General features: G+C 40.9%; 1 protein-coding gene across 3 annotated transcripts in view; it reads right to left on the bottom strand.

Moving 5' to 3' along the window:
• Positions 1-2,213: 2,213 nt before the first annotated feature.
• The window catches only part of NAT14 (N-acetyltransferase 14 (putative)), a 111,696-nt gene continuing 100,893 nt past the window's right edge, over positions 2,214-13,016 (bottom strand). For all 3 annotated transcript variants that reach the window (XM_085616604.1, XM_085616606.1, XM_085616605.1), the window contains exon 3: positions 2,214-10,467. In XM_085616604.1, coding sequence (XP_085472730.1) covers positions 9,928-10,467 — 540 coding nt within the window. In that variant the 3' untranslated portion in view covers positions 2,214-9,927. The remainder of the gene's footprint in view (positions 10,468-13,016) is intronic.

The raw sequence follows: 13,016 nt of genomic DNA, 5'->3' as shown, positions 1-13,016 counted from the left end.
TAAGGAAAGCTGATTTAAGGTGGGTTAAGACGTACTTTATTAAGCACTGCGAGGTTGAGCGAGAATCTCAAGAGCTTGGTAAAACCTCAGTAAGGGCTCACCTCTTGCTTACTTTATCCACGGTCATGCACCCATATTTATCTATGGTTACGAATAATTATCATAGGTGGCTTTTGACAAAGTTTCGTTTTAACCAAATACATCAGGTTTTAAGTGTTCCGCAGGGTTGGTTTAGATCTGAAGATGGGGTTCCTTGCAGATGTGATAACTTTTCTGCTCAAGATGTGATGCATTTCTTATTTTTCTGTCCATAGTACCTAGAGGCCAGGAAAAGGTTTATCCGGCCTATTTTAAGAAAGGAGGCTTTTGTCCAGGTAAAACCAGCATTATTATTTTTGCTATTAATGGAATCACCAACAACTATGTTTTGTGTGGCTAGCTTTTTAGTTGCCTGTATTAGATCAAGGAAATCAAGATTGACTGCTTTGGAAGAGATCAATTATTTTTTATACTAGGAATCACCGGGGAAACTTATTTATTTTTTTAATATGTATATGATGGATTGTTTTTCCTCTTTATCTGTGTAAAATGTATTGTACACTTTTATGATTTTAACTAATCGAATAAAGTGGTTTTGATTCTGATTCTGTCTATTCTTTACCCAGAACTATGTTTACAGCCCTTTATCCGCTGCTGCTTGACTGCATAAACCTTTGCTCACTATAATCTGACTGGTATGGTTTCTCCAAATAGTTAGTCACCCAAGTAAAGGCAATATCTACATTTGCTCGTCCATTTGAAATGAAATGATTTAAAATTGTTCACTCACAGTCATACACGATTCTAATACCAGACTAGAGTTCCTACAAATGTTTTTACCACTTTCCTGGTTTAAATTAAAGATGTATTTTCAAATTCTAAGTGTTTTACCCTGTTAAATTGTAGATGTATTTTCAAATTCCAAGTGTCATTTATTTAGTTCTTTACACCATTTCGCTATTGTTAATAAACTCATGCAAGCAAGCACTTATTTAACATCTGGCAAAATATTTGAACAAGTTGTTTGCGGAGAGGTCCGAAAGGTATCCTCAAGCGTCTCAGTAGCACGCTAAGTCATAGCATGATATTTCTCACTAATTTGTCTATGTTTTCCTGTTATATCACACATTTGGTCGGGTTTATTGGTATGTGTAAATCTTTCCATTGTTTTTTAGATAAATGACCATGTTCTTTGATCTTCATCCTCAGTAAACAAATTATTAAATACATACATTCTGCTCTATGCTTTCCTAACTGCGCTATTTTATCAAACTAGATTGGGGGTGTGATCATAATAGCTGTGCTTCGGAAAGATTGCAAAATATTATCTGTTGCTGTTGCCCTAATAAAGCACACCTCCTTTGTTCCTGGTTTCAATAAAATATTCACATCGAATTGACATGGGTGCTACAATGTCATTGTCCAGATTGTCTATCATTTAATATATCCAAGTTGCATGTTGGAATGAAGGCATAATATCCACATATTACGCCTTCATTCCGACAGCCAGTGCTTTAAAACTATTATTTATTTGTCTGCTCTTTGTATAATGAATCCAGGATTCACCATCTTTCTCGGCAAATCATCAAATCTCATCTATTACTTCCACACCCTGATTTCTTACGACCGTAGCAACATCTTTTTGTGGGCCATATGAGCTAGTGGTTATTTGTCTCACCCGATCTTCCATTTCATTCTATATATTTTAGATTGTAGAATTAAATTATATTTGAAATTCACTTTACATCAACATTATGTGAATATAATGGTTTTCAACCAACCTACACTGTGGTCATTCCATACATGGAGTTGACTGATAAAACAATGCAAATTACAAAAAATCTCGAAATGCAGTGATATGACTCAAAATGTCTTTCAAAATCAAAGTAACCATTATAAAACTGCAATGACTTGATAATACATTTTTAGATTGAAATGAAATCTGGAAATAGTTTCAATGTTTCTTCCGGATAGTACCATCCTATACAATGGTAAGAAATGGCTACTGAGGATGAGAAGCAATACAATGTATGGGCTCCTCTGCTAATCTGTTCTCAAGACTGATACAGCTCGGAACATTGTTCTTGAGCAGACACCAATATGCATGTTTTAGATAGTTATTTTGATGATTTAATTACGGCTTTTGAAATCAATAAAATGTTTTAGGCACAAAATGAAATTCAAAAACTTTACTATAAACACACTACATTACAGCAGCATAAATGCAACCACATTAACACATTCTTCAGGAACTGCAATTCCATTCCTTACCAACTGGCATCAGAACCATGGCATCCACTTAAATAACCAGATACAGTAAAATATGTCCATGTGGTTACGTGTGATTGGACGGGGCTGAGCAAGAATTGTAATCCATCTTGTCCTACTAGTCAACTGAACTCTTATTTCTTAGATACAAATGTCCCAGCGTTGGCATCTAATCACTTCTCCTCCACTATGGGGATGAGATGACAATATGCAACTTAAATTGAGGTCTCTGTTAAAGACATAAAAAACATCGTACCTGGTGGCAGCTTAGAAATAAATAAAATCATGATTTGGTGACATTTTATAAATAAATAAATAAGTTAACATGCATAAATAAACCATTCTGCAAAACAACTAGTGGCAGTAATAGGCAAATATAAAAAGGGTCCCCATGGAGTGCTCCAGCAGGGCTTTAGCTCAGATATTTATTTGTACCTGTACTGCATGAATCACATTTTTCTACATGCAACCAATTTAAACTAGATATCTTCACTTTAGTCTCTTTTACTATCTGGAGTTTGTAAGAGGTCAGTCAGAGGAGAAAAAGAGTGCAATCTTTCCTTTCAGTAAGTAAAGTTACATTTGCTGCTCTTCTACCCTCAAATGTATATTCTCACCTACATTTAGCATTTGTTATTTTAACAGCACCCAAGTTAGAAAAAATTTCTTTGACAAAGTATGTGAAAAAAATTAGTACTAAATACTTTGGGCATCAGTATGGTACTTGCGTTATTTTTATGGTTCAATGCCTTACTTCTGGCTATAAATGAAACACACTCAATGATCCTCACAGCTCATGGCTCACGGTGAACTGCACAAGAAACCTATATGCATCCCTGTAATTCAGAAGAGCTGAAGAGAGACAGAATTACACCACATTTGGGACTGCCTTTAAAAAAGCTTTTGCTTGCTGCATTCTATTCTTCTTGAACTTTTGTTACAGAATGGATTGCACTATGGCAGTGCTCACCTGATTTTTGTGATCTAGGCATTCTGCAAACTACTGTTATCTATTCTATCAATGAGCAAGAAAATGTGATAAACCAAAATGTAATGGGCAAGAGAATGGAGGACGAACAAGCAACGTTTTTAGTACCTTCCTAACGCGGGTTTTTTGCTACAGCTCACAGGCTATAAAGTAGTGAGGTAAACAGCTTTTCAATCTATCCTCCATGAGAGACCGGTTTTGTTTTGGGAATAGCCAGCAAAAGATTGTTAAAAGATTACTAAAAGAACACTGTAAGAAAGCAAGTAGGGCAGGAAATAGAGATTTTGCTCATTAAAGACAGAGCTTTTGCTATTTATCACCTTGCGGATAGAAGATTCTAAAATGGATAAGTAGCCAATGGAGAGACCTCAAAATTGGACTGCTGCGGAATGGTGCGACGACCTAGGCTACTGCATCTGACCATGCTAAAGACAGCACATAAATGTTTTCAGAGGGGCCGAAGGAGCTAACCTAGTACAATCTTGATTGAATGAGAAGGTTCATATAAGGAATCTGAAGGCTCCAGTCAAGATAGGATAGCATGCTTTCCAGGATGTTCAGTTGGGCAAACCAGGTATTGGCATCTCTCATAAATGGGGAGTGAAGGGTCACTTTAAAGTCAAAAAGTACAGAGGCTACAAACAACTTTAGCACGTTCCACTGAACAGCCCATGGTATGCTACCAGAAAGTATGTTGCCAATCGGATGTCAGTAAATAGAATTTGAAAAAAGAACAATTGACCGACAGAGTGTAGAACAATGTCATACATTCACCCCAGTACAGAGATCCGGGCCTAAATCCATCATTTTTTTGCTCACCATACCATTCCAGTTTGGACCAGTTTGCCAGGCCAGGACCTCCATGGACTGGAGACAAGCACCCTAGGACCGGTTTCGGGCTTTCAGTCCTCATCAGCCAGGATAGCTTGACTTCAGTGGCATGGAGAGCACGGGACCCACGTCTGGGCATACCCGTCCCACTCTGGGTGACAAATGCAAAAAGAACAATTGATGGACAGAATGCAGAACAATGTCATACATTCACCCCAGTTCAGAGATCTGGGCCTAAATCCATCGTTCTTTTGCTCACCATGCCATTCCAGTTTGGACCCAGTCATATGCAAATCAGTCTTGACCCTGCACCCAATAGGAACAGACCAGTCCGAACTGCCAGGCCAGGTCCTCCCTGGACTGGAAACAAGCATCCTCGGGCCGGTTTCGGGCTTTCAGCCTCATCAGCCAGGATAGCTTGACTCCAGTGGCATGGAGAGCACGGAATCCACGTCTGGGCATACCCGTCCCACTCGGGGTGACAAATGCAAAAAGAACAATTGATGGACAGAATGCAGAACAATGTCATACATTCACCCCAGTACAGTAAACTGGTGTGGCATGGTGAGCAAAAGAATAATGGATTTAACCCAGACCTCTTGACTGAGGGTGAATGTTTTGATTTGTTCTGCATTCCGTCCATCAATTGTGTCTCTTTTGCTTTCTCGCCCTAAGTGCGCCACGTATGCCCAGACGTGGGTCCTGGGCTCACTGTGCCATTGGAGGTAAGCTATCCTGGCTGAAGAGGGGTGAAGCCCCGAAACCGGTCCTAGGATGCTTGTTTCTGGTTCAGGGTGGACCTGGCTTGGCAGTTCGGGCTGGACTGTTCCTATGAGGTACAGGGTCAAGACGGATTTGCATATGGCCAGGTCTAAACTGGGGTGGCATGGTGAGCAAAAGAATGATGGATTTAACCCAGATCTCTTGACTGGGATGAATGTTTTGATTTGTTCTGCATTCCGTCCATCAATTATGTGTCTTTTGCTTTCTCGCCCTAAGTGCGCTAGGTATGCCCAGACGTGGGTCCTGGGTTCACTGTGCAACTGGAAGTAAGCTATCCTGGCTGAAGAGGGGTGAAACCCCGAAACCGGTCCTAGGATGCCTATTTCCGGTCCGGGGTGGACCTGGCTTGGCAGTTCGGGCTGGACTGTTCCCATGAGGCACAGGGTCAAATCAAGACTGATTTGCATATGGCCAGGTCTAAACTGGGGTGGCATAGTGAGCAAAAGAATGATGGATTTAACCCAGATCTCTTGACTGGGGGTGAATGTTTTGATTTGTTCTGCATTCAGTCCATCAATTGTGTGTCTTTTGCTTTCTCGCCCTAAGTAAATAGAATGTGGGCGGATTCATGTTGAGGAAGTTGGTGGACATCCATGGGCGAATTATAGATAGGATGGGTGCATGGACTATGGTGAAGTGATCTGGCATTAGGTTGCATGAGAGAATCCAAAGAGGAACCCAGTGTTGTCAGTTCATGGAGCACAGAAGAAAGAGCCTGCATGCAGAGACCGAACATGAGAAAACAATAACTCCCCGCATGACACCACAATTTATGATTCTGTCTTTAAATGAGAAGGGGGATAATGCTATTGCCTGAATTCCCCAGGATAGAGCAAGGTTTTTAAGGGGTTAAAGTCAAATGTTGTAGTCAATGATGTTGAAGGCTTCTGACAGATCTAACTGAATCGGAGCCCTAGCATTACCGCCTGTCATCCACAAGCCTTCAGAGATTATCAAGAGTGGATAGAACCAGTTACTGTGCTATGGACTGGCTGAAAATCTGCTTGAAATGTGTCTAAAATACGGTTTTCTCCAATAGCTTATCAGGAATGACTAAAGGGAAATAGTACAGACGTATTTTCAGCTCATCAGGACTGAAGCTAACCATCTTGAGAAGTGGTTAAAATACAGCTATCTTCCATGCTGTAATGAGCAGTTGTTGAATATTTGGAGGAGTAGATTTTTGTAGATCGAAAGGATCTTTTTCCTGAACCTGGTCGGACATGGATCTTTAAGCGAGTTAAAAGGTTATCAGACTGATACGGCAGCAGTCAACTGCTCGTCTGATATAGGTTAGATAGCTTCAAGAAGAGTGTGTCAAAGTTGGATGGAGAAATACTACTAAGGTCTAATGCCACATCAATATTTTCTTATAGTCAATTGATCTTGTCAGTAAATCTGTTAAGAGATGTTGGGGAGGCTGTAACCTTGTCTGGACTGCTTGCGGTATTGCATATCAGAAATTATATAGCACAGTTCCTTTTGCAAGATTAAGGACCGGTTTGGTAAACTTGGTGAAATGTGCTGTTTTTGTCTCCTTAATTCCACATTTATTTGAATGTGACAGTACTGTAAACTCAGATTGGAAGAATAGTATTTCTTCTAGCTACTTTTTGCTGTGCATACTGCTAACTAAAAAAATCTTTCAGCTCTGCAGAGAACCATTCATTCCACTTAGTTCTATGAAGGGCTTTGTTTCTGGAAAAGGAGAGCCTTATCCAAAACCGGAGAAATTATGCTTGCACTTGGTTCAAAATAGTGTTCCCACCTTGGGCAAGGGCAAGGGAACCTTTCTATTGTGGATGCCACCAGATCAAGACTGGTGGGGCTCATACAAACAGGATCCCCTAGATATCAGTTCACGCAGTCCCCACTATAGCCACGTGACAGGTGCTGAAAAAAGCAAAAAGCACAGTTGTTTAAAATGGAGAGAATGTGCAGTGTCAAGAGAGACATTTCTGCGAGTTCCACCAGCTTTGGAAATCTCCTTTGCGCTGTCAACATGGAACAGATAACACGTTAATGGATGCGTAATTTCAGGTCCAGGGTTTCGGTTATTGTTGCTACAAGGTCTCAAACCAAAGATAAACATATTTAAATTATAATCTGAATCAAAAGGAAAGTCTAAAAAACAAATGAGATTAAAAAAACAAGCATCAGTCATATGTGTACCTGGGAACTTTACTATATCGTGACTGGAGTCAGTCATAAAATATGTATGATAAACAGCATACTAAATTCACAGAAAACTACAATGAATGTTTGTATCAGGGTGAACATCCGGTTTCAGGCTTCTACTGCGGTTGTATCATACTGACTACATGCAGCCACATGTGTTCTATACAAAGTGTATTGGTTATTCTTTTCCACACTTTGATAATTGTTACTCTAGTAAGGCAGCTGCTTGTGTGCAGGCACACTGTGCAGCTTCCCAGACTACAAATACAAAAGTGGGAGAGAGTGATGCACCTAAGCCAGAAAATTCTAAAAATGGAATATACAGTTTTAGAGTACATGTGTTTCTATGAGCAATGCTGCAGGATTTCTCCTGCTAGAGAAAAGTCATATTACCAATAATTAGTAACCTCTCAATAACAAATGAATCATAATAAAATATGCAATGTACAGTTAACCTGTTGATGCAAGATTGTGAAGTTAAGCTCCAGGTACTATGTGCCCTTCCAGCTGCTATTGGGATTGATCATATTTGCCCAGCCTCAGCCACACTGCATACAAGTGGTACACACGTCAGGCTGGGATCCCCATCATTACACATCTTCTAATCACTCCGCTTTGTAGCTCAGAGCAGAAACGGTTAGCAGTCAAAGCATAGTAGATGAGGGTACAGCTGCCTTAAGCTTTGCCACTAGCTTCCGATTTAGCCAGGTGACAATATTTGCCTTACAGATAATAGGCCAAAGTAGAGTGTGTGTGACCACCAGCGTGTGAGAGGTCTGTAACAAGTACCAACAGCAGAAAAGGGTTTTGGTTGTAGTTCAGAAGAACTGGTGCTGAAGAAGCATGAGTGAATATAGGAGACAATGAGATAAGGAGATTCACAGGGCTGGGAAAGGGACTGACCTCCTTCAGTCGTTTCTGTAAATAGTTCTGGGGAATATTTTGTGCAATTTATCCCATGTGAAAGTACACAATACTGTTCCAAAAATAAAAGTGGAAGCATGAGTATTTTATTTGGGTTGATTTAGGGATCACCTCCAATAGCACACTAGACTTATCCTTAATAAAACATCCTTCAGCCCCTGAAATTATTAAAATAGAAACCTAAGAAAGGAGAAGACTTTTCTGGTGTATGCTTCCCATCGATCTGAGCAGTGTCCTGAGGGAGGAGGAGCTATCCCATGTTCAGTCTTGAATTTTTACCTCCAACACTTGTCACCATAAATAAGCAAGCACGACTCCAGCCTTAAGATTTCCAAAGCGTCATTTGGACCCCTCTCGTGAAGTGACTCTTGGAAGAACTAGTTTCGTCAAGCATGGATGTGGTTTATAAGACAAAAACTCAGTTAAGGGGCAAACATGGGGCTACTGTCAGTTAAAGAAACCTGAAGAAATCTGCATACTAAACTAGGATTGTGCCGCTTATCACTGTAACTTTAATCTTCAAATCCCTCTGAAGATCATTCGACTGGAGCCTGTTCTTGGGTTACTTTGTTAGTGTCCAAGTGACACCTGCGTCATGTCCGATCAAGGCACAGCAATGCCTGGGGCCGCAAATTGTAAGCATCCAGGTTCAACTCTGTGTTGACAGATAGGCTCTCAAAATCCGACCCACTGTTCAACATCACATCATTGGATCTTTGTTACCACTTCAAGCCCAGATATAATCCATTTAGCACTCTGTTATTCATTTCTTAAAAGCAACCTGAAACCTGTAAACAAGTCATTAATTTCGGAGTCAGAGTTCTAAATCAGAAATCTAAGCATTTGAGGCAGTGAGCTGGTTTGCGTGATTCAACACTGTTTTAACGAGCAAAACAGCATGGTTCGACTTCTTAATTTGTTCAACAGAACAACTTTGGACTATCTGTGGCATAATCAATCATTTGTTGACTATTAGTAGATTAACCACATATTTTAAATTTTTATCTATTTTCTTAGTGTGCGATACACTATTTTTATTAACTCTTTACCTTTTAATTTACTTGGTTTAGAGTTTTAATTTTTAGATAATCTATGTATCGTTATTTTGATTGTATACATACCACACAGATTGCTTGGCCCGTGTAGTACTTGATCATATTAAGACTCTGACATATTACTCTCACAGCCCATCATTCAAATTACCAAAGTTAATCTAGGAAGCACTTTTAACACCCAAATAATCGAGTAGGTTATACATGTAAGATTATTTACGGGCTGTCAGAAAAAGCGACAGAAGAAAAAAAAAAATAAACACTACATTTTTTTTTTTAAATAGCCACATACTAGAAATATCATTATTATTATTAACAAAAGTAGTGGGTGGTAAAAGGCACAGTGGATAATACAATCTGCAATGTCCATCTCAGATAGATCCACAAAGGACATACCCATGCCATATTTTATAGATAATAATTAATTATGCAAACAATTCTGATATAGATTAAACTGTACATAAAAGTATCCCATGAGGATAGCCTGAAAAAATGGCATGGATTCAGCTCTCACTGACCTACAATGGACATCCATGCTTTTAGCGTTTCGACTTAGCTGCAACAAAGAGTGAAAGATGGTGAGTGAAAGGTGGTGCACCGCTCATCAGCTTTCAACTGAGAAATAACTAGAGAACGCGCAGTGGTGGGCAGTAGATCTACAAAAACACCATATATTTGTCAGGCTCACAGCTCAAAACAAACTTTTTGTCTCTCTTGTTTGCGGCAGGTGTTATTTTTTTTTCAAACAATCTAGAATGTTTTCAACTGCTCAAAACTTGCGCTGATTCTCGTGCAGAGCAAAATCCTCTGGACAGATTGGTGGAGGTGAACACCAATAGTAAAAATGTTGGGTTCCAATGGGGTTTACAGGTCCTTTCTGAATTCTTTCACTATAGTGTAGCCCAGCCAATTCCATCCACCATTCAATTTGTAGCCACATTTCTCGAACAGTCCCGTGGCAGCCTTGGAAACAACAGGTGTATGCAAGACCACCTGGAGGAAGCCCTTGTTCCTGGCATGGGTTTCAAAGAAGCGCACAAGGCAGGAAGCCACACCTGAACGACGGTACCAGCGGCTAACAGAAAGCCTCTTCAGCTCAGCAATGTGGCGGTCGGATGTGGGCTCCAGAGCCACGCAGCCACAGACATCGTCGTCATCATAGACTGCAACCCAGATTCTGCGCTGGCCAGCACTGTAGTAGGAGTAGATGCGCTTTAGATCAGGTGAGTGCCAAAGTAGCAATTTCAGGACCACGATAGCCACCAATACAGGGATGAGGAGGGCAGCAATGAATGAATTGATAAGGAAGCGAAGGCCACTGCTGATCACAGCCAGGATAAGCAAAGACATGGGACGTGTCAATACATAGAGGATCAGGCGGTTCTCTGTATCCTTAAAGCCATCCTGGAAAACAACATAATAAAACTTTTTATCAGACAAGTGAGCTGCATTCATATATTCTACAGTCACAATATCCTATTGCCATAGATGTTATTTCACAATGCCACCAATTTAATGAGTCGTTCAGCACCCACCCCTCTGCCACTTACTACATACATGCAGGCTTGCCCAACAATATATAGCTCCATAGATTCCCTCTCAAATAAAGACAATGACTTTTCTGGAAGTTTAATCATAGCTTGCAGTGACACATCTTAGAAGAGTAGACCCAGTGTAGCGTCAGGATACTTGAACAAACGACACCCATTAAAGTGACTCCAGTCATGAACTCTTGATATCTACCACATCACAACTGCAACTGGCTGCACTAAACAACACACAATAAGGATTCTGTTGCTCTGATACAAATTGATCTTAAATAAATGAAAAGACAAGAGGTGTTTGGCAAAACAGGAACAAATTGGTTTAATTAAACGTTGCGGCCAGGAGAGCCTGGACAGAATGAGTCTGCTCAAAATCTCTCAATTGGCCGACAATTTATACAGTTCAAGAGGTACAATAAAATGTTCTCTACATTCCAAAGAGCATCTGAGCCATAAATCAATCACATGTATGCATCAAAAAGGACACAGATGGATTTCGACCTCAGGGAGAGCTAATGTGGACCAGTGTGCATGTGTCCAGATGTCTGGTGTGAGGAGCGCTTGATCGCTATGTGTGCTGTGCATGTCATGTCCAGATTGGTTGAGTGCACCTATCTACATGTGGTATCTAGCTCTCGGTTATTTCTGGGGAACGCTAGCCTTTGGCCAAACAGGCTTTATTGGGGCCAATCATCTCAGATTTGTTTGTGGTGCAACTATCTGTGGAATCAATCAGAGTTTTCCCTGGCTGCATGTTTGCCTATAATTTGTGAGAGACTCCACCTGCGACTTGTTACTCGCTAGGCGTGGGCATGGGTCGCAGGACCTGCCTGACCACGTATCTCTGACTCAGGGTAGATGGGAAGGTCACCTTTGATGAATCCGACAGCAATGATGTGAGTTCATTGGAACTCCTACGAATAATATGGCAGCCACTGGTATCATTTTTATCGATATTACCAACACTGTGCATAGTTGCCATCTTGCGGATTAACATTATTCTTACTAGTGTTGTCAAAGGTATGTTTTTGTTGGTCTGAACGTTCGTTGACATTATTCTTATCTGCAACAATAATATCATGCAAGCATGGATTATGACATACATTGGTATAATTATTGCGCATGTCAGCGCTGCTGTGCGGGCCCAAGTTACAGTAAACATTTACATTATATTGAAGGGCATTGTTGAGGCCATGTGGACATAGGCTGTGGCATACGTTCACATTGCATTTACTGATATTGTTGTGGTCAGGCCTGCACATATAATGACATTCATTAACATTGTATTCTCCCATCCCAACATTCCCCTCTCTTGTTGAGTCATCAGCTACTCTATCCTCCTCGTATGTCATGACAGTTATTTTTTGTGTGTGTTTTTTTTCTGTTTTTTTGTTGTTGTTTACTTTTTTCTAAGTACATACTACCCAATTTGAGGACTGCTGTTTTTACAGAAAGAAAACCTCACTTGTACGAAGCCACACACCAGAAGTACAGCAAGGAGAAAGGGTATTTACTGATGTCAGTAACTTGGACACTCTTAAGGGGATCCACGAAAAGATACTGTGCAACCATTCCTGCTTCGGGGCACCTCCCTCCTTCTTCATATTAGCTTGAAGATTATCCAGATCTTGGATGGCACCGGCTAATGTCCCACTGTCCATGTCATTTTCGGGGATAAAAGTACAACAGGAAGCACCAATCTTGGCGCACACTCCATTGCGGTCATCAAGTTCAACATAGACCAATGCTGCATTACCATATGGCGGATGGCTTGCAGTTCTTCCTTCATAGCGCTTAGGCCAAGCTCAGTATTGTTGATCATTTGCATCAACTCTCATCTGATGATTTGCAACCAGCAGGCATTTGATTTTGCTTGCACTGTGAAGAAGGATATTGGGTACAGTCTGAATTCTTCTGAATTGTCCTTGTAGTGAGCCCAGCCAAAATAATCAACAGTTCTACTCCTTCGAAGCCTGATGCAACAGAGTTGTTTTCTTCTGTAACAGATGTTGAGACAACTCTTCTGCAGGGATGACCAGGGTGGGGGCGTGTATGGTCATAGTGGCACAGAAGGGATCGCCATCCAGGGACAAGCTGGGTGTAGGCAAGGTCACCGCATTGCCAGTAGATATCCATCAGCATGGAGGTGCCCCATTGCAGGTCCAGTATATTGCCACAATTCTTGTTGCTGCCCAACAGTATGGTTCCCTTGCCTCTGAAACATATAGAGTACAACTAAGTTACTGTACAATTAGGGATTGCCCCTTCCCCTCCCACCAGGTGTACCTATTGATCTCCTTACCCCAGATTTCCTGGCTCAGAGTGTCTATGCTGGCGTTGGACTGCTCCCATGGGACTCATTTCCCCCGCGTGATTAAGATGAGCGACCCTGCACTGAAACTCCATGTC

Source organism: Triturus cristatus, chromosome 7, assembly GCF_964204655.1.
Source record: "Triturus cristatus chromosome 7, aTriCri1.1, whole genome shotgun sequence".
Lineage (NCBI taxonomy): Eukaryota > Metazoa > Chordata > Amphibia > Caudata > Salamandridae > Triturus > Triturus cristatus.
This window is presented reverse-complemented; position numbering and strand designations above follow the sequence as displayed.